This window comes from Tricharina praecox, assembly GCF_024521635.1.
Source record: "Tricharina praecox strain CBS 144465 chromosome Unknown BZA05scaffold_3, whole genome shotgun sequence".
NCBI lineage: Eukaryota > Fungi > Ascomycota > Pezizomycetes > Pezizales > Pyronemataceae > Tricharina > Tricharina praecox.
In genome coordinates, this window is record NW_026250405.1 from 130,844 (window position 1) to 155,311 (window position 24,468).

At 53.6% G+C, this 24,468-nt stretch overlaps 6 protein-coding genes across 6 annotated transcripts; 2 read left to right on the forward strand and 4 right to left on the reverse strand.

The window, feature by feature from the left end:
• On the reverse strand, nucleotides 1-2,879 carry BZA05DRAFT_386339 (uncharacterized protein). Its single transcript, XM_051482481.1, has 8 exons — nucleotides 2,256-2,879; nucleotides 2,061-2,160; nucleotides 1,845-1,971; nucleotides 1,520-1,764; nucleotides 1,223-1,447; nucleotides 740-1,165; nucleotides 571-668; nucleotides 1-506 (listed from the first exon to the last, which is right to left on the reverse strand). Exons 1-8 carry the CDS (start codon nucleotides 2,588-2,590, stop codon nucleotides 362-364), a joined length of 1,701 nt encoding a protein of 566 aa, XP_051342801.1. The 5' UTR covers nucleotides 2,591-2,879; the 3' UTR covers nucleotides 1-361.
• A 9,755-nt stretch (nucleotides 2,880-12,634) lies between these two features.
• BZA05DRAFT_332396 (beta-glucosidase A) lies at nucleotides 12,635-14,203 on the forward strand (the record flags this gene model as incomplete). The annotated part of the gene is made up of 3 exons (XM_051480647.1): nucleotides 12,635-12,702; nucleotides 12,760-13,421; nucleotides 13,482-14,203. 3 exons carry the CDS (start codon nucleotides 12,635-12,637, stop codon nucleotides 14,201-14,203), a joined length of 1,452 nt encoding a protein of 483 aa, XP_051342802.1.
• A 1,113-nt stretch (nucleotides 14,204-15,316) lies between these two features.
• BZA05DRAFT_332328 (putative beta-mannosidase B) lies at nucleotides 15,317-18,115 on the forward strand (the record flags this gene model as incomplete). The annotated part of the gene is made up of 4 exons (XM_051480642.1): nucleotides 15,317-15,832; nucleotides 15,897-16,459; nucleotides 16,519-16,738; nucleotides 16,787-18,115. 4 exons carry the CDS (start codon nucleotides 15,317-15,319, stop codon nucleotides 18,113-18,115), a joined length of 2,628 nt encoding a protein of 875 aa, XP_051342803.1.
• A 2,433-nt stretch (nucleotides 18,116-20,548) lies between these two features.
• On the reverse strand, nucleotides 20,549-21,204 carry BZA05DRAFT_160336 (uncharacterized protein). The gene is made up of 3 exons (XM_051479075.1): nucleotides 20,775-21,204; nucleotides 20,628-20,706; nucleotides 20,549-20,571 (listed from the first exon to the last, which is right to left on the reverse strand). The coding sequence occupies exons 1-2, from the start codon at nucleotides 21,085-21,087 to the stop codon at nucleotides 20,642-20,644; spliced, it is 378 nt and encodes a 125-aa protein (XP_051342804.1). The 5' UTR covers nucleotides 21,088-21,204; the 3' UTR covers nucleotides 20,549-20,571; nucleotides 20,628-20,641.
• Nucleotides 21,205-21,322: 118 nt separating this feature from the next.
• Nucleotides 21,323-23,128, reverse strand: BZA05DRAFT_331937 (uncharacterized protein; the record flags this gene model as incomplete). The annotated part of the gene is made up of 2 exons (XM_051480614.1): nucleotides 21,323-22,504; nucleotides 22,565-23,128. The coding sequence occupies 2 exons, from the start codon at nucleotides 23,126-23,128 to the stop codon at nucleotides 21,323-21,325; spliced, it is 1,746 nt and encodes a 581-aa protein (XP_051342805.1).
• A 138-nt stretch (nucleotides 23,129-23,266) lies between these two features.
• BZA05DRAFT_160304 (uncharacterized protein) lies at nucleotides 23,267-24,468 on the reverse strand. The gene is made up of 2 exons (XM_051479074.1): nucleotides 24,429-24,468; nucleotides 23,267-24,350 (listed from the first exon to the last, which is right to left on the reverse strand). The coding sequence occupies exon 2, from the start codon at nucleotides 24,067-24,069 to the stop codon at nucleotides 23,434-23,436; it is 636 nt and encodes a 211-aa protein (XP_051342806.1). The 5' UTR covers nucleotides 24,070-24,350; nucleotides 24,429-24,468; the 3' UTR covers nucleotides 23,267-23,433.

The following is a 24,468-nucleotide window of genomic DNA, read 5'->3' on the forward strand; positions in this document are numbered from 1 at the left end:
CCCGTCCCCGCCCCCGCGCCCGCCTCACCGCACCCCGGTCCCCCAATTTACTTTATGCATAAGGCGAAAATGGAAATACAAAGCCAGACACGACAAGACAAGAAAAGACCAAAAAACAACTAGTATGCAAAGGACCGGAAAGAAAGAGAAAGAAAAAACGCCGCGCTGCCGTGGGGTGGTGGGTGGGTAGGTGGGTGGGTTGAATTCGTGAAATGTACATTCGATCGATACGTTATACAGGATATCCAAAACAAAAAAGGAGGAAGAATAAAGAAGAAGAATAAAAAACCTGCACTGAAGCAGAAAAAAAAGAAGAATAAAAGAAAGGAAAGTCTTTTTTCTTGGTAATTCGTCAGTACTACTAGTAGCTGTCCTCGAGGCCCTTGTCGACTATTCCCCGGTCGGTGACGACGACTATGTGCTTCTGTATCGATTTTTTCTTTGGGTATGGCGCCTCAAAGATTTCGTTGATGGCTTCGAGCGTGCGGCCTTTCGTCTCCACGAAGCTGTAGCAACGACATGTTAGCTCTAAAATCGGGCCGCTGGATGGAAGGTGCGTAGGTGTCATACAAGAAATAGATGAAAACGACCTCAAAGACGTCCCATGCAATAAAGACAAAGTAGAACCTCCACTTGATCTTGGCCCACACAGTTGGAATCGCGTATGTCTGTTTACCCAGTCAGTCAGTCAGTCAGTCGACGGTTCGGCGACACCATGGGACCGTGTGCGATCACTTACGTTGAAGAAGGCGGCGATATTGACAATCAGATTGTACAGCCCCATTCCTTTAGCCCTAGTCTCGTACGAGAGACACTCGACCGGATACAGTGCCTGCAGCGGCGTGTATGCGAAACTATAGGTGATGCCGAAGGCGTAGATCATGGCGATGGTCGCTCTCGATCCCGCGAGGTTCTCGTTCTCCTTGTTGGCATAGATGGCTGTCAGAGTGGTGATGACGGTCCATAGCACCACGAAGAGCGCGGTCGAAATGAGAAGCACCGGCCGCCGTCCAAAACTGTCCACGAATCGAGCTCCCAATGTCGCCGTGATGAACGAGAGCACGTTGAGGATCGCGTTGTACAGCAGTTGTGTCCGTTCGTCCTTGACGCCGATGGTGTCCAGCAGGACGGGCATGAAGTATGAGACAGCGCCGTTTCCAGACCACTGCGGAACAGTTCAGCATGTGAAGTCGAAAAGCCTTTGTTTTCCCGGGAAACAAACCTGACCAAAGAATCCCATGCCCGCAACGCAAGCCATTCTCCACCATGCACTCCTCGAGTTGAAGAGCGGAGCATAATCCCACCACCGCTTGTCGGAACCTTCGGTGGTGATCTCCTCGATCATTTCGCGATACGTCAAGAGGACGATGGGCGAGTTCCTATCCCCCTCTCCATGGTATTTCGCCATGACACTGATGGCCTCGGCATGGCGGTCGTTAGACACAAGCTATGTGGTACGAAACAACTTCTCAGCGAACAGCTCCAATCATATCACATGTACTCATAGGTATGTACGTACCCATCGCGGTGTCTCGGGGCAAAAGAGACAACCCAAGATGACGCCTCCTGAGGCGACTGCTTGCAACCAGATGGGGAGCCTCCACGAAAGGTCGCCCTCGAGTTGCTGGGTCGCGTAGATGGTCCAAGTTGCCGGAATTCCTCCCACGAACCAGAATGTGTTGTACATTCCGGTCAGTGTTCCTCGCCACGCGGGATGTGCCATTTCTGCGACGTACGAAGGTCCTGCCGTTGCGCATGTCGCAACTGAAAAAAGAAAAGAAAAAAGAAGAATGTCAGCGCGCGCATACTACGGAGTGCGGAACACTGGAACGGGGGCAACAAACCTCCAAAGCCGAGTATGAAGCGGCCGCCCATAAACATGAGCTGATTGGTCGCAGGAGCCTGAATACAAGTCCCCGCAATGATGATGGAAGCTCCGATGAACATTCCCCAACGCCGACCCCACCAGTCCTGAACGACGGAACATCAGCTCCCCCGGCCCTCTCGAACAACAACAACAGCGCAATAACCGACCATTGCGCCAACACCGAAAAGCTTACCGTGAACGGTCCGCAAAAGAAGGAACCAACGATATTGCCGATCGTGTATATCGAGAACACCAGACCCGTTTTCGAACCTGTTGTTGTCATGTTGAAATAACTTTATTTTTTTCAACGGGCGAATCATCAGTCTACAGTTCATATGTAGGGTGTGTATGGAATGTTAGGTATAAGAGGGGCGAAGCAAATACATACTTCTGATATGTCTTCATGGCATTAATGCCGCCCATGAGACTTCCATCGTAGCCGTTGATGCACGAGTTCAGGAATGCGATGAACAGGAAGAAGTATAGCTTGAACATAGTCCGTGTGAACGGCTGGGGTTTCTGCGCCAGCAGTGCATCCGAGAAGCCGACATGGGCGACGGTGGTGATGTGTTGGTGAACCGGCGTGTCCGTGCCATACGAGGCGTACGATTCGTATCGACTCCTGTAGACTGACGAGTCAAGTGTGTTGCGGTAGCTTGCCGATTCGAAATCAGTGTCGTCCCGTTCCATCTCGTAGCGCGGCGGCCGATGTGATGGCGACATTTTTGCGGGTGTTGTGGGTGTGTGTTCCGATGAGAGGTGGATTGCGACCTGGCGGGGTGGGTGTGTTTTGCTGCCGGAGAGCCGCCAAAGGCAGATCGGTCGTCCTTAAGGTGTGTATTTGTTTCCCAGTTGCTCACCCAAGGGGGAATGGGAATGAATGAGTGGGGGCCCCACCAACCGATAGAAGGGACGGTTTACTATATATTGGTTGCTGAGAATATGTTGTCAAAAATTGGCGAAAAGATACAAACCTACCCCGGAACCGATGAGCATCGGGGCGGGGGAAGGAAGGTGCAGAGGGATCTTCTTCTTAAGAGGCCAGTACCTGTCTGTACCGTATAGTATCAACCGGTACGCTAAAGTGCATTCCAGAGACGCTTACTCGTATGCAGAAACCAAGTAATACATACACAGGCAAGTACATACAGCTTAGTGCAAGCATATATTACCGGTAACTACTCCATCTCTTTATGGAGGAGGGGTGTGTTCAGGGAGGTGAGGCATGATGTACGGTACGTAAAATATAGTATGCACATCCATAGGTAGCTCTTTCTCGGGAGAGCCGAACGGGGCGAAAGCGAGCATCGCAGCATATGGTACTATATCATAGACCAGAGTCTGCTGGGGCTTGTCTTCTGTTTTTCTCTCTTTCCTTCTTTCCAATCTCCCATATGTACCACATCTGAGGACGATTAAGCGAAAGCCACGCGGACCGGTAAGGCCTTCGGTATAGGCCATGTAAGTAAGCAGGTATGTGTGTGAATATCGTCGGAGGGGTAGTTGAGCCTATGTAGCAAAGATGGGGAGCTTGCACGGATATGTAAACCGCATAGTTGGGAATAGCAGGTACTTGGGCATGGGAACGATGCTCGCGCGGCCTTGGTGCATAGGTGGAGAAGTACTAGTACATAGCATACATATTCCCAGAATGCGGGGGAAGGGGGAACGCAGAGACTGGCTTCCGCATCTCCAGCGTCAGTCCGGGCCGGGACACACACACACTGCCACCCTCACCCACACACACCCCTCCCTCCCCGAAGATGTCTCGGAGAATGTGGGCCACATGCCATATATCCGTTTCCGACAAGCCTGCGCCCAGCTCGAAGCTTGTTCGCCTCTGCTAGCCTCCAGTCGTGCTGCGTGCATCGTTGCCGTTGTTGTCGGTGTTGTTTCTTTTTGTGGTCGGTAACCTGGGCCGTCGGGCATTAATTGATTGCGACCCGCGAGAAGGTGTGGGGTAAATGCCACTAAAAGAACCCTTGTGACCACTGAACACTGGCTGTCCATCGTCCGGATCCACCCAGGAGCATGTAGATCGTGGAGCGAGGTGGGAAAACCCGAGTGTAAGAAAATGAAAAATAAAATCTTAGCGAAGGCTGTCTCGGAGTCGCAATGTTGACGTCGTCGGGACTCGGGAGGTTCGCCGGAGAAGATGTTCTCGAAGCCGCTGCGACGTCAGCATATAGTTGAATACTTATGAATGTACATACCGGTAATCTAGACTCCAGTGCAACACCCATTCACTTCCCACCATCGCAACGATCCCACACACAGAAGAAAGAGAAGATATAGAGGTTGATCATTTAGGTATTCGGTAGATGATGAGAGAGAAAGAGAAGAAGAAGAAGAAGAAGAAGAAGCAGGCGACCCTGTTAGACCCGCCAAACGCTGATGCTCCCTATGACTAACCACATTCGCTTCCTCCCGCTGACAAGTCCTCCCCTCGCTGACAGCTCCTCCATCGCTTCGCAACAACCGACTCAAACAATCCGATATGTTCGTTACTGGTCGTCGGTCGGTCGATGCATTCCGTGCGCCAGCGGCCAGCATCACTGACGGGAGGCAACGCCAGACGAGTCCACCGCCGTATGCAAAGGCGTGGATACTGGATATTGGATAGCAGAACTTAGAAAGATCGGCCTCTACAGTAGGCTCTTGATTGCTCGGAGTGCGGATGGCGGTGGTCGTGGTGGAGTCCGATAACGTATGGCGCAAGGATGGGTGAGGACTCGTCAATGGGAGGCCGTAAAGAGTGAGTAGGTGCGGTGCGGTTCGAGTGGAAACGTCTCACAGAGAGGCGTGTGGATACTACCGGTACTACTATGGAACTTCCGGAGAATGGGTTTGCACAACGTAATGATAGTGTTCATGCCCGACTCGTCTTTGCTGATATAGGTACATTTTACTGGTACATCGCGATGCCTGGTTCAATTCTCGTCACTTGATTGAGCGGTACCTAGGTACGCGAATGTTTATCATTCATGACTGTGCACTGTATGGGAGATTGCTACTGGAAGTCATACAGTGACGATGAGGGGAATATAATGGATCGAATCCGGGAGCAATTAGGCTTCATCCCACTATCAGTCTATACTATATTATAGGTACTTTCCTAAGTCCTTCCTCGGGCTCGGGTTGTATGTATCCACCGCGGCGGGACCTGTGATACCTACGATGCCACACACCCAAACACACAGCATGTATGATACCGGATACACAGCAGCCTGATCCCGAACCCAGGCCGGAGTGCCGCATGACTGCAGTCTGCAGCCAAGTACCCAAGCATCGTATACCCAAGTATTCTGTGGTAGTTATACTACATACGCAGATTGGTTACTGGTGCAGCCCTGCGATCGACCGCCGCTGAACAGTGAAAGTCCGTCCAGGCTCCAGGCTCCAGGCTCCAGCTCGCTTCTGCCGGGCCATGAAGCGAACGCCGGCGGGAGATCATGTACGTACGTACGGCGTATGACGGCGTACGCAGCCTGCAGTTTTCTTGGGCTCGCTCACACACCGCCGCCGACGGTCCTCTGGAGCGTCACATGATAGGCGTACCGTACATACGCCCTCTATGCTGTGACTGTACGGTACTCTATGTAGAGTACATTATACCTATCAGCTCGCTTGTAGATCTGTACGATACTCTACTCTACTCTAACTCCGGCAACCACTCTGATTCCTGAACAAACATTCTCTCTCTGTCTCGGCATTTCTCGGCCCGTGAAACAACCAGGGTCCAGGTAGGGGGGCTCACGTCAGGTCCCAGGACTCGTTAGCGCGGAGTCCCCATGTCACTACTTTACACGAACATGCGATCTCGGTGAGGTGAGGAAAAGCAATTTCCTCCTGTCTGTCTGGCTGTCTGTCATTCTGTCTAACGGTGGCGTGAATGGAAAGAGGGCTGCGCCAAAGGTAGAGTGGCGAGAAATACCGTTTGTATGGCCTTCGGCGACGGTGAGGCCGGGGTTGACGACTCAAGAGGATAACATGATGGGAAGTTGATTTTGGTGTCGGGCAACATCATCGTCGGGAAACATCATCGTCGGGAAACATCATCGTCGGGAAACATCATCGTCGGGAAACATCATCGTCGGGAAACATCACTTTCGGCAATAGGTACTACCTATGACAGCTGAATGTCGGCTCTTTCCTTTGAGCTCTGTCCACACCAATTGCAGCTCGCAAAGTTCTTCGAAGTCCGATCCAGCGGAACGGTTTGTGTTTATGGTTCGCGGCTGAGGACGAACCTCCCAATCGCACGAGGTAATGAGGTTGTATCCAGTCCCGAGCACTGAAATAGACTTCTAATTTCCCCGGAGTCCCGGACAGTGGACACTTCGGAATGGATTTACCACAGTAGCGAGCGAGCGAGCGAATGCTTGGTTTAGCACTCGCAGGCAAATAAGCAAGTACGTTGTTACATTTCTCGACTCCACGAGTTTCAGATATCCGTTCACCCACCTACCCACACAGGCAGGCCGCAGGCGTCATACGACGCCCGGCGATTACTCTATGTACATACTCTCCCTACCGAAGTGTCAGGGTCACCCATCACATCATGTCACATCAATGATCTCCGAACTTCGAAGTGGGGACTCGGAAGCACATGTTTCTGCCGTACCGTGGAGTACACGTGCATCCCCATCCGCAGGCTGCAGGCTGCAGGCTTCCAGGTTCCATGTAGCTTCTCGCTCTTTCCTTCCGCTGGAAGGGAATGGAAGGAACCTGGTACATGATCCGATACCTAGACAGATACTTCCAGGATTCGCGGATGACACTTGCTCTGCAAGTCGCTAGGAACCAAACAATCAGCATCGAGTTCGGCGCTTACAGCTACAGGTGCAGATGCAGATTTCCGGCCGGCAGCGCGTGAATTTCCTGCGAGAAACACATAGTTACCGACGCACGGCGGCGGCGTAGCGAAATACCCATATGTATATGGGTGGGATCGTACCGTAGTACTGCAACGACGAGGCTGTCGGCACCGATATACGCAGGTCTGGTCGGGAGGTCGGGCGGGCGGGCGCTGTGGGGTGTCGTGTGGTGTGGTTTGCGAAAGAACGAAAGAAAATGGGCGGGGGCCGTGGGATCGTTCAATCGATAGGTCTGAGGTAACTATATACAGATTACATATCATATCATGCCATGATTCATGAAAGCTTTGCTGCAATGCTGCTGCGAGGAATCGTCTCGTTATTGGAGACAAACTACATCGTGTTGCGGCGCCAGGAACCGGGTATGATACTACGGTAAAGGTACTAGGTATAGCCCATAGATAGACTGGATGTGAATTGATCAGCTCCACATAACTACATCTTAGGTCGAGTACCAAGTTGACACATGCTGCCATCAGTAAGTCAACAGTCAGCCTTCCATCACCATGGCTGGCCGCTGGCGCCGCTGGGATAGATACCTTGGGTAGGTACCTTGGGCTGGTGGTTATCATTCCATCCCTCAGGCACCGCTTCTCAGAAGAAGCTTGAAACGTATCGTCAACTTGATCCCTCCTATGTATTCCAAGTACTCTCTTGGCATTCTACTTCTCTTCGGCCGAAATGCCACCACTCTTTGCTCCACAAATGATGGAGGCTAGAGCTCCATATTCCGCCTTCCCCGGTCTCACACTCACCCTCACTCATCCGCACTTTCCGTGGCTATGGTTAAGTTGAGTTGAACCCAAGAACTGCCCAGCCTTAACTGATATCTATCATACTCGGACCAGACCAGACCAGCTCTGATAGGGCAGGTGTCTGGATTTTTGAAAGGCTGTGGATGAAGGTGGAGGTTTTTTATACACCCCATAGGTATAGTGAGGTTCAGATAACTCTGCATACGCCACACAACTGTTACCGATAAGTTCTCTCGGCTGCTGATTGTTGAGGGTATGTACTATGTACATACTGCTGGTTCCGATTTTCGCCTGCGTCGCCGCCTTTCAAGGCAGGAGTGATCCACTGACACTGATGATGGCAGTGGCGGTGGGTGCATCGCAATCGCACCATCCTGGCGATCCCGTCGCTTACTGCGGATAAAACAAATGTTTTGTTCGTGGAATTCCGACGGCCAAGGAGTTTTGCACCATAGGTCCATAGGGGTTGACACATCTACCCAGAAATCGTAGTTACCTCCTACCTAGTAGTCTACTAGTAAATTACCTACCTGTCTCTATACCCGGAGGCTGTGCTCGGGGGCGTCGAACTGAAGCGAAATCCCCTGAATATGCGCAACTGGTACCTACAGAAGAAGTAAGATGTAGTTACCGGGGAGATGCGCCGAACCCTCAAATTTAAACTGGATGAACCATCCAGTCACTCAGCTACTTCATACCTAGTCAGAACCCCTCTGACCAACGGCCAGCGGCCAGCCCCATATCGAATTCGTTAACTACTATATTTCTCTGTCGACCTATTGAGAGTTTGAAACCGATCCCACGGTAAGTACTCGACATATCATATGACATAGCCACTCTACTCCAGAGGCCAAAGTTCTGGAAACGGCCCGAACCCATCGAATCACGACCGGAGTTCCACCGCTATACTACAGGCAGGTAGTAGGTAGATATTCTCTCCCAGCCAACTTTCACGCCCGGAGTTTCCACACCGGTGGAGGCTATGCACAATCCTGATCCTGATCCGAAACCCGGCCTCCCCTTGCGGCAGATTGTCTCAAGCGCCTAGGTATGTACTCTATGTAGGTAAACGTCCAGGAAACGGGCGTGGGGTCGTGGATCCCCCTATATGTATATCCAGGCTATCCTGGAGGATTCTCCATCGGTATGGCTAGTACGTACCCCATAACCATAACCACAACTATGGTGGCTAACCCCCTCCTTCTTCCCTGTCTTCGAACTTCCTCCCACGTGTGAGAGTAATCTGCGTACATGGGGGCCGTTTTGTCTCGCTTGTATGGTGCTCTAGCTACTTAACTCACCACCGATCACTAGATACGGTACATACACACAGCTTGGGAGACGCAGCCATCAACCGTAGAGTCCGGATACGTGATTAACTCCTACGGTCGCACGGCATGTCTCCCACGTCCCCATATGTGCCGACCACGGTTCCCGAGTCCCAATGCCGGCCACGGTTCCCGATACCGCCACGCATTGTGTGTGTGGGCATCATCGCGGCTGCTGGGAGATGACGAGACGTCAGAAGTGGAATCCCTTCGCTGTAGCAGCTCGGTCCTGTAGAAAAGCCGAGCCCGAGCGAGGGCCCTTTCTCAGGGCATATTCTCTGTTCCAATGCGAAACGTAGGAGCTCGTACTCCGCGAATTGCATGGGATCTCACTCGTTACCGTTGCCGGGTCTCTCGCCGCCCCAACTGTGAACCCGGTGTGAGGGTGTCTGGGGGCTCGAAAAGTTATAACAAATGGAAGGAAAAGCAGAGCTGTGGGAAAGCTAGCGATGGGAGTGGACAGACGAAATCGAAGGCGTTGCCAGTATACCTATAACCCGCTCGAGTCGGACAGTGACCGGGGGTGATGGCCCATGGGGAAATTTTTACAAGAAGGCGCCTGTGCCCTGGGATGGGGAAATCACTGTATTCGGTGTAAACGGTCAGTTAAACATTTTGATGTCGGAAATTTTTGTGTAGAGCTCGCGTTGGTGCAATGATAGACACGGGCCGATCGCTCCTTCCGGACGGGAGTTCAACCTCCTGCATTGCAAGATGTTGATTTTTTTCTTAATTCATCATTGATTGCATGTGGCCGATCAAGATTATGGCAATGTACACAAAAGGAAAGAAAGTTACACAACGAAAGCATCCCCTCTTCCCGCCCTACAGACCTCGTCCTCCCTTCTTCTTCCAGCTCCTCGTCTCGCCCTTATGCTTCGCAAGCTTCTGCCGTTTCCGCCGTGGGCGCCGTCCTTCCTGTCTATGTACATCCATCGTCTCGAGAAATTTCACGATTGCCCCGGCTGCACCACTCATCTGCAGATAGGTTGTCTATCTATTCGACATCAATCCTTTCCCACTTGGGCGATCTTCTTGACCTTGCGCTATCTTCCTTTGGTGCTCCATCTACATACGCCGGACACCGATTGAACCCTAGGTGGTCCCGGATCTCGGGGATGGTCGGCCGCTCGCCCCGCAAGTGCACAGCACTGGGCCGATTCTTGGACCATTGAAGGTCGTGCCCGGTGAACGGGCGGCCGGACTTTAGCTGACAGGACCCGACCGCTCTGTGTTTTTGCGAGGGTTCTTTGTCAATGCCTCTTCAGGCCTGACGAAGAAGGGAGCACACACAGAGGAGACAGCGGAGATGGGAGTTTGACCGTCTATTCGATAGATGATGATCAAGAAAGAAGAATAAAACCCGTGGGTGCCAGCTTAAGTTCTCACCCTCCTCATCTGGCCGACCCAGCCATGCTCACCAACGTTGATGCCCACTACTAACCCCATTGGTTTCCTCCCGTCGACAGCTTCTTCTTCACTTCCTCATCTCGCCGACAGCTTCGCTATCACTCCGCCACAGCGTTTCCTATCCTGCACTGGTATGAGATCGTGGCGCTTGACGGGCGTCTTCCGTCGATTCGGCTTGTAGTCTTTGTATCGCACCCGATCAGTCGCCCAGTCCCACGCTTCTGGCTATTTGTTTTCGAAGATGTATCTTTTCGGGCTTGGTTGTGACCTCGGAAGAGCTAGCCGCCCCTCCCGTACCGATTCCTAGATGGGGACCATTCAACGCCGCGGGCGTCCGGTCCTTCCGCAGCTATTTTCAGCTACCTGTCCGTTGTGTCATTACTGGCCATGTTTTCGTAACAGGGCATCGCCGGATCTCGAACATGATATGGACTTGGCCTGCTAGAGAGTACTGATGTGGTGCCACACCTCGATGGCGTACGTTTGCCCGAATCTTGGCTCGTCCGCCTTCGGCCTGCTGATATGAAGCTGTCTAGGTATCCGCGAATACGGTGACGGTGTGGAGCCTGCACAGATTCGCTCAGTCAGCTTCTTTCCTCGGTTCCCTAGCTCATGCTGCGCACACACTAGGCGTCAATTACCTCCTGTCCCCACTCATGTGGGGTTTGAGCCGTGATTTTCCCAAGCGACTTCTTAGCCTGTCACACCATTCTCCAGGCGAAAGCCGTCAGTCCACATGGCCAGCTTGATCTTGGCTTCCCAGCCTCTGCGGCGGCGTACTCCTCGCCTGCTACAATGGTTGGGCATTAATCGCATATGTCTCCGCTGTGACTATGCCTTCACGCCCGTCTGACAAGTCCACGTCGTAAGGAGTTATCAGATTCTATTAACCTTCGCAGATACAAATCGAGAAACATTGCTAGAATCCTAGGTAGAGAGAAAACTTTGTTGGAGAAGCAGTAGATAACCAACAGCAGACGCCAAAAAAATCGCCAGGATGTCCCCACGACCACGCTATATAAGCATGGTCATCTCGCATCAGAAGCTAGAATACAGCCTTAACAGCAGCAGGTACTAGTACATAGGTCTGGACAAAAGCTCAAATCCATCAAGCGCGAACCCCGCAAAGATAAAGGTACGGTATATCTGTCTTGCCACCCCCTCTTTTCGTAGCTAACGAATAAACCATTATAGCCTATAGCCCCGTAAGGATTCTCCCACGGGGTTATTATGTCGCCAAACTCGAAGGTGAAACTCGACAAGATACTCCGCATTGGACTTGACATTTGGCTTGGAGCGAACAGGCACCGACAGGGCTCCGCTCAGCCCGGACGGTCGAAAACGCAAACACCATGGCTTTAAGGAAAGAACTACAATTTGAAACATGGATCACGTGAGTAGTTCTAAGTTCTTGTTTTAAAATTTCATCATTGCAGTCGCTATTGCTGCGTGGTGATAGTTCGTGGCGCACACTATCAGCCTTGATTTTTCGTTGGCTCCACGCCGGACAAACGGGACGGAATCCATCGCCAGCCGCAGTAGTGGTCGAATAGACTCTGGCCCCTTTTGATACTGACCGGTATCAGTGCTTCGTGTTCGACGATGGACAGCGGAAAGTCGGTCCCTGTTTCCGTCCAACACGTGATTTCTTGATTGCGTGGTATTCCATAGTGCACCTCCGAGGATCTCCCGTGCCTGCCAACAACATTCCTCCTTCCATCTTGGATACAGTGTTCCACCTTTCCCTTGTCGCAGCTGCTAAAATTCTACCCCGCACTCGGCAACCGTTCCCACAACCCCCACATTTCCTGGTGGAATCCGACGATCGCTCGCAGAATTATGGCAGGCAATGTCTTGGGCAACGGTTTTGGACGACCAAACTGGCCGATCTTGACGCTCACGAGCTAAACTAGTTCCCTCTATGTTTCCCCCGTTCCCCGCCTCGCCCACTTCTTGTGCATGACGTGCATTGGAAGAGCGCACCGACGAAACAGTTATGGGCATCGCGCATCGCAGGAGCTTGCGGATCACTAGGTGCCGAACGCAAACGCCGCTGGGCTACCGGTTAGACGTGGACCCTAAATGTTGGTAAAGAGCTCATGCCTCTGCCCTAGCTGCGGTCTTTGATGTCCAGCCTCCGATCAGCATATAGACTCCCTGGGCTGGTTAGGTTTCTGCCAGAGGTGAGGTGAATCTGCTACGGACCGAGTACCAGAAATACCCCGCGCTCGTTGTCAGCTTCTTGAGCCATCAGCTCCAAGAAAAAGCCTACTTATGTCGGCCTTGCCCCGCGATACACCGCTTCAACGCCTCATCAACTATTTCAAGTCTCGGAGTAGTACCGGGCAGCACACGAATCCCTCAAATCCATCAAGCACAGTATCGGAAAGAACGGCCATGGCTGAAGAGGCCTCCAAAAAGCTCTCCCTCCCGAAGGACTTCCTCTGGGGCTATGCTACAGCTAGGTACGGCAATTCATTTCCATCGATTGACTACCCAGGCCAGTTCTAACCCACCAAAAGTTACCAGATCGAAGGAGCTGCCGATGAGGATGGCCGTGGCCCCTCCATCTGGGACACTTTCTCCCACACCCCCGGCAAGACCGCCGACGGCAAAACCGGTGACGTCGCTTGCGATGCCTACCACCGCCTCGAAGAAGATGTCGCGCTCCTCAAGTCCTACGGTGCCAAAGCGTACCGCTTTTCGATCTCATGGTCGAGAGTAATCCCTCTCGGTGGCCGCACAGACCCCATCAATCCCGCCGGAATTGCCTACTACCGCAACCTCATCGACAAGCTGTTGGAAAATGACATTCAGCCCTTCGTAACTTTGTTCCATTGGGATCTTCCCCAGGCCCTGCATGACCGTTACCTCGGCATGCTCAACAAGGAGGAGTTCCAGCTGGACTTTGAGAACTACGCACGCGTATGCTTCTCACATCTCCCCAAGGTCAAGAACTGGATCACGCTCAATGAGCCCTGGTGCTCGAGTGTTCTCGGATATAACACTGGACTGTTTGCGCCTGGGAGGTGCTCGGACCGTACCAAGAGTGCCGAGGGTGACTCCTCGAGGGAGCATCTGATTGCAGCCCACAGCTTGCTGCTTGCACATGCTCGGGCCGTACGACTCTACCGTGCCGAGTTCAAGGAGAAGGCAGGTGGCCAGATCGGCATCACACTGAATGGTATTTCCTCTTCACCTCACAAACACACTGCCCCCAACACCCTCTAACAGAGATTTTCAGGTGACTGGACCGAGCCTTGGGATCCGGAAGACCCCCTCGATGTCGAAGCTGCCGAGCGCAAGCTCGAGTTCGCCATCTCGTGGTTCGGCGACCCAGTGTACTTCGGAAAGTACCCCGACAGCATGCGCAAGCAGCTCGGCGACCGGTTGCCCGAGTTCACACCCGAAGAGTCCGCGCTCGTCATAGGCACCAACGACTTCTACGGCATGAACCACTACACGGCCAACTACATCAAGCACGTCGACACACCAGCGGCGGACGACGACAACCTGGGCAACCTCGAGTGCAGCTTCTACAACAAGGCGGGCGACTGCATCGGGCCCGAGACGCAATCCGTCTGGCTGCGCCCCAATCCCGAGGGCTTCCGCAAGCTGCTCATCTGGCTGCACAAGCGCTACGGCGGGCCCATCTTCTACGTCACCGAGAACGGAACGTCGGTCAAGGATGAGCACCTCAAGACCGGAGACGATCGCTTCAACGACGAACTCCGCTGCGAGTACTTCAAGACTTACATCACGGCTATGGCGCGGGCCCGCCAGGAAAGCGGCGTGGATATTCGTGGATACCTTGCCTGGAGTTTCCTGGACAACTTTGAGTGGGCTGAAGGCTATGTCACCCGGTTCGGTGTCACGTATACGGACTATGAGAACGGGCAGAAGAGGACTCCCAAGAGGAGTGCGTTTGTCGTCAGGGATACATTTCAATCTTTGATCGAGAAATAGTTTCTTTTTTTTGCTATGTAGTTCTTGGGATGGGCGGAAGCCGGCGAAAGGAAAGGAAAGGGTAGAGGAGTAGGAATTGTATACATGTACTTGATAGTTTGCTTCGCGCGCCCCGGTTCACAAATTGTACTTCCATGGGCTATCTACCTACTTCAAGCTTCAGCTGAGTGGAGATCAAAATATTTTCCTTGACCGATTGAAAAACGTACATACAAACACATCCACAACCTACTCCAGTCTCCACTCTTGTGCATATAGCCAGCTCGTAGCCTGCCACCTTGAGTAATGTAAATACCATCAGCCTACTTAATGCATCGTGATATTATCCTGACTCACTACCGCTCACTCGTCACGTGCTCAGGCGTAAGCGCCAAGCCAATCCCTGCGTCGCCCCTATATTTTTTAGGCAGCTGGGCGGGCCGCGGCGGAGCTGTCGGACCGCCGAAGCGAAACCCCGGTTTTTCCTAGTGAACGGCCAGGGTCGGTTTGGAGTAACGTTCCACGTATGTAGCGCCATTTGGCGATGGCGATGGCGATCGCGATGGGCGATGGAGTTGGCAGGAGAGACGCGCCTGTTGTTGCAACCTTTGCTTCTTGGGGACGTGCTGGAGGCACGGTGGTGATGGAGTGCACGTGGGGGGCATGAGGTGAAGAGTCCGAACCCACTGTCCATCACATCTGTCTGTACTGCGACGAGCGAAGAGAGAGAATACAAACCGGGACGGCAAATTCCCGCATCCTGCACGTCGATCAATCCCATCGAGTTACCCCGCAGTCCTTCGCGGAGCTTTGGGGCCCTGACGCTACATACGCTACGCATGTACGGCACCGCTCGCCGTCTCCGCCGCCGCCAGCTGTGCCCGCCACTATCAACCACCGGCACGGCGGCAATGCCGACGTGATTCTCTACTTATTCCATGTCGCAACATCTCGTATGGGTGTTGCTGTGGTGGTGGTACCAGAACACCCCCAATTCCCTCAATCACTAGATATTTCTCGTCCTACCCCAAGTCCTGTTAACCCACCCACGCACCCACGCACCCACCGCCAATGGTCCTCATCAACCGCGCCGGCGTCGCCATCTCCGCAGCGCAACGAACTCCTCCGCCCGCAATGTCGAAGTCCACCACCGCCCTCTCCGAGAACTGGGCGTTCAAGCGAGCGTCGGAGGCGACCGAAAGCTTTCGCGCGGTAAAGAGCGTGCCCACCGAGATCTTCCTCGATCTGCTCGCCTACGACCTGATCCCCGAGCCCTTCCATGGCCAGAATGAACTCGACGTCCAGTGGGTCGGCGAGGAGAACTGGATCTATGCCACCACCTTCCCGTCCCCACCCGCGGCGGACTCCCGTGGCAGCACGACGGAAATCGTCTTCGAGGGTTTGGACACCTACGCTACTGTCACGCTCAATGGCTGCGAGATCCTCCGCAGCGGCAACATGTTTACGCCCTACCGTGTCGACGTCACGAAGCATCTGAAGAAGGACGGCGGCGAGAATAAACTCAGCATCCTTTTCGAGAGCGCATTCCTCAAGGGAAAGAAGATCAAGGAACAATGGCCGGATTTTGAGTGGGGATGCTGGAACGGTGATCCGAGTCGGTTGGCCGTCAGGAAGGCTCAGTACCATTACGTAAGTCGATCCTGTGCGGTGTGGGACCCTGTATGTATGGATGGCGTTGGCTGACAACCCGTAGGGCTGGGATTGGGGTCCAATGCTCATGTCGTGTGGTCCTTGGAAACCGGTGTACCTCGAGACGTTTACGGCACGCATCGAAGAACTCCGTTTCACCGTCGACGTCCCAGGATGCCTAAAGACTGCGATTATTACTGCTACAGCAGAGATCGTTGGTGCCGGCGAGGAGGTCATGTTCAAGCTTTACAGTCCCGACGGAGAGAAGGTCTTGGAGTCCAAGGCTGCCGTTGATGCCGGCAAGGCTACCGTCTGCTTTTCGCTTGAAGACCCAGAGCTGTGGTATCCCCACGGCTACGGAAAACAGCCTCTTTACAAGCTACACGCGGCTCTGGACGGCGACGTCGATACTGATAGCAAGACTTTGGGGTTGCGAAAGGTCCGCGTGGTCCAACGACCTCTGGCGGATGCCCCGGGCTTGAGCTTCTTCTTCGAAGTCAACAATATCCCCATCTGGGCGGGTGGCTCCAATTGGATCCCTGCCGACAGCTTTCTCAACAGGCTGGATGAGGCGAAATACCGGAAGTGGTTGGAGATCATCAAGGATGGTCGGCAAGTGATGGTTCGGTAAGTTCGGTTGCGGCCTCCCTCCCGGGTGATGGATGGTATGCTGAAGTTCTCCTTAGCGTCTGGGGTGGTGGAATTTATGAGCAGGACTGCTTCTACGACATCTGCGACGAACTTGGTCTCATGGTCTGGCAAGACTTTGCGTTTGGGTGTGGAAATTATCCAGCCCAGATTCCGGAATTCCGCGAGTCGGTCAAGGTCGAGGCGGCTGCGGTCGTGAAAAGGCTAAGACATCATCCATCGATTGTTATATATGCTGGTAACAACGAGGACTACTCGGTGTGTATACCTTTCTCCCACCGAGTGTACTGTCACTGATATCCGCAGCACATGTGGGGGCTTCCTGGACGCCTCGGTTACAAGGCCGACGATAAGAACCCGGACAACTGGCTCAAGACACAGTTCCCAGCACGCTACATTTACGAGAAGATACTCCCCGAAGCCGTGGAAGCACACTCACCCGGCACCGAATATCACCGCGGCTCTCCTTACGGCAATCCCGACCGCCCCGACGGCTGGGACCTGACCGTCGGTGATGTCCACCAATGGAACGTCTGGCACGGCACCCAAGAGCCTTACCAGAACTTTGACAAGCTTGCTGGTCGGTTCGTAAGCGAGTTCGGCATGGAAGCATTCCCCGATATCAAGACGATCAAGTCATTCCTACCCAAGAACAGCACCGAAAACCATCCTTTCAGCGCGACGGTTGAGTTCCACAACAAGGCCGATGGCGCAGAGCGACGAATTGCCACATACCTCGCCGAGAACATGACCTTTGAGCTCGAGCCCTTTGAGGCATACATATACTCGACGCAGTTGATGCAGTCCGAGGCACTGTCGAACGCCTACCGCGCTTGGCGCCGCAACTGGAAGGGTCCCGGAAGAGAACTCACGTCGGGTGCTCTCGTTTGGCAGATCAACGATTGCTGGCCCGTCACTTCCTGGGCGATCGTCGATTACTACTTCCGGCCAAAGATCGCCTATTTCGGCATCAAGCGCGAGTTGGCGCCCATCGTCCTGGGCAGCAAGAGGATCGAGGTCAAGACCCCTCGGGATCCCTACACCGGTGCGCACGTCGAGATCTCGCACCGCATCGAAGTATGGGGCGGCTCCTTCCTCCTCGAAGAGCAGGGCCCGTACAAGCTCGTGGCCAAGTCTTTCCAGACCTACTCGGGGAAGCTGGTAGAGTCTATTACACTCAAGGAGGATTTCGTGCTCCCGCTCAACAGGAGCACCGAGCTTGCCGACGTCCCCCTCCCAGGCTGGAACGGCACGCGCGACGGAAACCTCGACGTCGTGGTCGCACTGTATCTGCTGGACGCGGATGGACGTCATGTCGCCCGCACTGTCAGCTGGCCAGAGCCCCTCAAGCATGCGAGGCTGTCGAAGGATCCTGGGCTGAGCGTGCTGCAGTGGAGGGGTAAGTTGAAGGTCAGGGCTAATGCCCCCGTCAAGGGTCTGGTGCTTAGTGGCGACTTGGAGGATCAGGGCATTGACCTGGTGCCCGGCGAGATTGTGGAGGTGGGCGTCAAGAACCATGAGAAGGGGAAGTTTGAAGCGAGGTTCTATGGCGGTGGGGAGAAGGGGATGGTTATCGGGTGTGTGGAGGCCGAGAGCTGGGAGGAGGTCGTGGTGGTAGAGGAGGAGAAGGAGTAATCGGTCGCTGGGAGCTGGGGATGGGTACTTACATACATGATAATGAATTGTACAAGCGGCTTCTATGAAGCCACAAATAAGTTATAACCAAATGCTTGGGTGCAGTCTTACAGAGAAAGTCCGAGCAGGAATTGAATTGCCGCCCACACTGTGCCCGTTCGTTTTCTCTGCTACATACAGTGCGATGTACGGTACGGTACCCCCACTATCTCTCCTAGCCCTCTTGTTTGCCGTTTCGTGAATAAGAAACCAATGGGTTGCAGGAGTGATAATCCATGATGCACTTCGTTTGTGGGCTGTTTTCTATATATGGGGAGTGCCATATATAGTTGCTCTTGCTCATGCCCCCCCGGATCCGCGCGCCACTCCCCGGTCAAACTAACCATTCCCCTTCCATCAATCTCGTAGTAACGTAGGTATCCGCGCACTTATATTATGATATCTTGAGATCTCAAATCCTGTGGTCACTGGTGACAGTGGTGTTGCTTGCTGTTCCCGTTGCTGCATGTTGCTGTTGTAGCGGCGGTGGTACCTAGAGTATACTGTCTACGTGAGACCGAGTATCGGCTCTCTAGCCGGCCGCGGGCAATCAGCCTGCCTTAAGTAATCCCTTGTTTAACTCTCCTCAACCGGCTTCTCTAGGCTCTCAAAGTCATCCATCCATCCGTTTGTGGCCCGAGTCGAGACGGCTAGCTGCAATCTGTCGGTGCGAGAGTGTACGCCATAGATACATAAGTACCTACCTACATATAGGTACTTCATCTATGCGCATGGGCCATAGGCATATATGTATAAGCCATGCATCCACTCGCGCTGCCTGGACTCGGATATCGTCATATCACTCGGGTATATCGTATACCTATGCAAGCGCGAGAACATCCCCGGCTATGGCCATAGCTGCTGCTTCCTCTTCTTCATTGCTATGTACCTATATGATATATCGTACCAGGCTGCTCCGTAAGGCGTGAGGCGTGAGCAGCGCAGGATCTACACTCCGATAGGTAGGTTGGTAGTCAGGACTCGCAAATCGCAATGGGCCGGTGTGGCGGATGTAATATGATAATATCTCACTCGTTGCATAGTCGCTTACGCGGTCACGACGGCGGGAACTTGTAAGCACTGGCTGCCTACCACGGTATCACACCTCTTTTCTGTCTTCTTCTCTCGAGGCTTTCGGACTCTAGACAAAACAAGACTTGTGAGAGAGAGAATAGTGGCCAGCCAGGCCAGGTCAGGCGAGTGATACCTTAGGTATCACTTTGGCCCGGATCAAGTTGCGCACGTACACATACTCTAGAGTACTCTACTCTTCTTATCCAACCCACGGGCACTCAATTCCGCCGTTGCGGCGGGGGAAGCGAGTATGATATTCCGCCGTCTGACGGCGTCAAACGGCGGGGTGCGCGCGGAGTGTGGGCTCTCTTTCTCTTTCTCGCCTCGCTACCCTGCGAACGCCCGACCACGGTATTCCGTGTTTCGTGTTCCGGTGAACATGGAGTATGTAGAGTAGAGTAGAGTAGAGTAGAGTATGTGCAGCGATCGCTACTCTACTATACATACTATATATATTATACCTACGGTTCGCTATGTAGGGAATGTAGGGAATGTATGAGTTATGTAGGGAATGTAGGGTTGCGGATTCGAAATCAACATTTCGTTGCTGCGAGCGAGCGAGTTAGTTATGTAGTCAGTCAGTCAATCAGCGCACACGTCGGTGGGGATAACTGCTGTTGCTTTGCCTTGTCGGAACATGTATGTAGATAACTTGCTTATATATGCTTCCCGCCGTCACTGGAAATGCTCAACGGCAGGGGGTAAAATCCATAAGTTATCGTACATACTCTACATACGGTATACCGTAAGCAGTCCATCTCCCAGCGTCCGTTACCTACTCTGCATAGCAGAAAGAAGCTGGATGACTGTTCAAGTACTCTACCTATCGAGTGCCCGAACTTTGTTCTAACTAAACGCCGCCTCCCCTTCCTCCCATCCTGCCTCCCCCGCCTCCCCTCCCCCCTCCCCCCTCCCCCCCCCGCCCCCTGCCCATGCCGGACCTCTACATACATAAAAGTAGATAACTAGACCGCAAGTAATCCCGGACATCGGTCCAATTTTACCATTTTACAAATACCCACCCCCAGCCCTGTCCCCACCCCCAGCCCTGTCCCCCCCCCTCCCCGCGCCCAACACCCACAGCCCCAGCCCTGTCCCCATTGCCCCAAGCGAGACACCGACACCGACACCGACATCCCCCCGGCTAACTACTAGTCTAGGTAGCTGGTACTTAGCGAAAACTTGAATTCCAAATACTTGTCACCCCAGCCTGCCTACTCTACCGTAGTCGCATCTGCATCCCCAGCCCCAGCCCCAGCCTCATCCGCTGCCGTAGGGCTTAACTAACTAATGGGATGATGGCGAGAGATGATGGGATGATGAGATGATGTCAGGTTTGGATTCGATTCGATTCGTCAGTGGAGAACGGAAGAGTCTGGTTTGGGGTTTCGACTCATACTCTACTTCTCTGCTTTACATAGATTTTGGTTGGGTTGGGCTGTGGCTGGCTGGGTTAGGGTCCGGTTCGGGTTCAAATGCTGTTGAAATATGTATGGCTCAGTTTTTGGTTGGCAGGGCAGGGCATACATAGAGTAGAGTAGAGTACCTTCTATACCTAGCGAGTCGGAGTGTCTCTCCTCCGACTTGCCCGGCTTCACGGCCGCCGCGGGGCAGTGTTGACCCGTTCGTTTGATATGATATGTAGATCGTCCTAAAGTATTCGTACAATACATACACCCAAAGCAAAAGAAAAAGACGAGTCGAGTCGAGATAGAAAACGTGAAAACAAAGCAATTTCCACCCCATAGTAACGTAAATATCGCACATCCATGTCCAGATCCTCTACTGTTGCACCGTAGTCTAATAGATAACATGAGAAGCAAGCAATATTGCCCCGTGAAAACCAATAAAAACGCCATCCGACCAAATAAAAGAAATCACTCCTGTGTTGCCATGTCGCTAAAATGCAGATGAGAATGAAGGAAATTTGAACTCAAATCAAAAGACTGCTGTCTGCCGCGACGCGATAGATATGCAGTCGTCGACGTCGGATGGCTTGAAGCCAGGGTAGTCTCCCAGACAAACTCCGCGCTTTGTCAACTCTGTGATTTCCGTTAGTGTTAGGGGTTGAGGAGGAGGATGATGAGTGCAAGGCTAACCTTTGATGAGAACATCCATATCCACCCGCCGTTTTGCGCCTTCGGTGACTGGCTGCATGTGCATCACTTCCTCGACTGCCTCGGAGGCAGCCGAGAAACCCGTCTCCATATCCACGTCGCAGCAGTTGGCGGTGGAGTCCATGGATCCATTGCTGCAGCCGGATGAGTGGTACCCTAGATCCTGACTTGACGCCGGGCTCCCTGCGTGGTCGCTGGCGTTGGAGGCATCGATGTCGGCCTGGAGGCCTTTCTCCACCAAGCGCTGTTCAACGTCTACTGGCTTAAGGAACTTGTCGGTGATTCCAAGCATAGCCAACTGTTTGCGGCCCATAGAGGCCCGCAGGGATATTTCGTATGCTTCGTTGGAGACGGCGGGACCGGTCTCGGCGTACGCGGATGGGTTGAGGGGGTCTGTGGCGCCGCCTCGGAGCATGCGAGTGATGGTGCTGAGAATTTCCTCGCGCGAAGCGTAGCAGCGGCTGTATGCAAATGTCTTTGAAACTTCATGTTGGTGTGCTGAGGCTGTAGAGAGCAGATGGTGGGCACTCTCGAGGCAGGCGCGGTGAAGCCGACGAGAGAAGGAGGATTCCTGGAAGCTGTAGCTTACCGGATCCAACTCCTGCCGGATCGCGGGGAACAGGTTGAAATTCTGGTAGAAAATATTGTCGATTGGATCTTGGGCGGGAGTTTCGTAGGTCGCTCGTGACGAGGATGAGGTTGATCCGCCTTGTTGGGTGTCGTATGCTTCCTGCTGAGGGTCGCGGCCATAGGCGATCTGATATCCGCCCCACGAGGGCATCGAAGTGTTGTTGCTGGTACCACCGGATGCAGGACCTCCGTCATCTCGGCTCCGCGGTCTCTGGCGGCTATGGGGTTGGTCGTCTCCAGTATCTTCCTCCCCTAACGAGTCGCCAGAATCCTGCCCGATGGCACCCCTCGCTACTGCGACGAACCGTTCCGCTCCTGTTCTAAGGATCGCGCTGTATGCTTCTTGTTGAGCGGGGCTATCAAGCTCCTTGATGAAATCCATAGCCGACGAATGCATCTCAAAGAAGGTACTCTGCATGGCTTCCACGGAACCCTCGAGCTGGGTGACCCGATTACGCAATGAAGATATTGTCGTCTCTTTCCGCAGCCGGTACGCACGCTGAGCGAGTCTGATCTGTGTCCGTCGACGCTACAGATATATCATATCAGCACCGCCACCAAGTATGATTATGGAGGGGGTAAAACTTACATCGGCCGCATTCTCGTCTTTTGGATCCAGTCTCGGTCTTCCCCTTTGCTTCTTAGTAGCGCTGGGTTTTCCGGACGTGGTGGTATCCGTACTTTCGTCACTCGGAGCCCGCCGGTGGCGACGCTTCCTTTCGCTGCCGCTGATGTCCAGTACTTCAGGTTCACTTCTAGCCGGGCCCGATCTCCGCGCCCTCTCTTCGAGAATCCGCAGGTCGTGATGCTCCTCCGCACTGAGGATGCCGAGATCAATTCCCATCGACGTTGAGTCCATGTTCATATCCAAAACATCCGGCATCTGCATTCCCGAGAAGGAGTCCATATAATTATCAGTGGGTTGCGGCGAGCTGCTGGCCGAGATCCCATGCGTCGGAGGATACGGCGATAACCCCAGCGCATAGTCCGACGGCAATGACGCCGCAGAGGTGTGATATTGTGTTGGCTGTTGTTGTTGTTGCTGTTGCTGCTGCGGCGTCTCGTACAGAGTTCGTCCGCTCCTTCTAAGGGGTGGGTACAGCGGGGCACTGTTATATACACCATGTTGATCCGGCGACGGAGAGTCTCTCATATTGTTTGTTGTTCGGAGCGGGATGGATGTGATCTTGCAGGAGGAGTGTATATGGCGGTCTTTGCAGCGGTCTGTGTGGATGTGGCGTGGTCCGTGTTGCAATCTGCTGTACTGGAACGTGATTTTGTCGCAGCAAGGTACCGGTAGCGGGTGGGGTTGAGTGGGGGGAGGGGAGGGGGGGAGGCAGGGGCGGGAGAACTGGAGGAATGGCGCCCTTTTTTATAAAAGCTGGTGAACATCGAGCTGCTTACGCACAGCTAGTAGTACCAGTAGGTGTGTGGGGGGTTCGAACAACATCTGCTTAGCTAACCCAGCCCGACCGTTTCGGACGCGGACAGACAATGACGCAGTTGCATTCGTGTAACGAATCGTCCGGCAGATGTCAGCGTCCAGGAGCTGCGCTTTCGTCGTTCGAGAGGAGGAGATCGGGTTGTCGGCAGGCCGCGACAGATGGTGATGGTGATGGTGATGGTGATGGTGATGGTGATGGTGATGGTGATGGTGATGGTGATGGTGATGGTGATGGTGATGGTGATGGCGGAGTGCGTGAGTGTGAGTGTGAGTGTGTGAGTGTCCTCGACATGATCCAGGGAGGTTCGTCTGGGCTGGAGGTAGACTATAGTCGATCGGCAGGACTGGCCAGCATTGCCATGCTGTGGCCGTGCCGCTATGCGAGTCGCTGGAATCGGAGCTCGACGCAGAGGTGAGATGAGTACAGCAATAGCTGTGACCTGTCTCTGTACATAAGCTGCCCCGTGGTTCCATTGCGGAGCTGACTCAACTGGAGATGTCTCGTCGTAACGTCGGCCACCTCCAAACGGCGGTGGGGGCCTGCGGATGTCGTAGGGAAAAGCTGTGTATGTATGGACCCAGGAATCGACAGGGACTATTTGTGCATATTGGGGGCCTCCTGTTCGCCTGCAGGACTGAAGTCCTGTCATTCTCCCTACCTCCCTGACCCAGCATTCACCACCCACCACCCGCCGCCGCCAGCCCCTTCCCCCCAGCAGTCTAGTCTTGTCCGCAGTCTAGTTCTGTCCGCAGAGGTTGACTCCCAATCGCCAGACCTCCGCGTTGCAACGTGATAGAACAATCCTCAGGGACCCCCTTCTGAGCCTCATTCGCTGCGTTCGTGTGTGCGTGGTGTGTCTGTATATATCTCTGTGTGTGTTCCGTCATGTGCGGACGTGTGGATGTTAGGCAGCAATTGTTCTGTTCTGGTCTGTAGGTGGTCCAACGCATGTTGCTGTGTATCAGTAATCAAATAAATAGCGACCACCATATTGGCCTGAATCCGCACCGTACCGATAACCGAGCCCTAATGTGATGGTTGGCGGGCC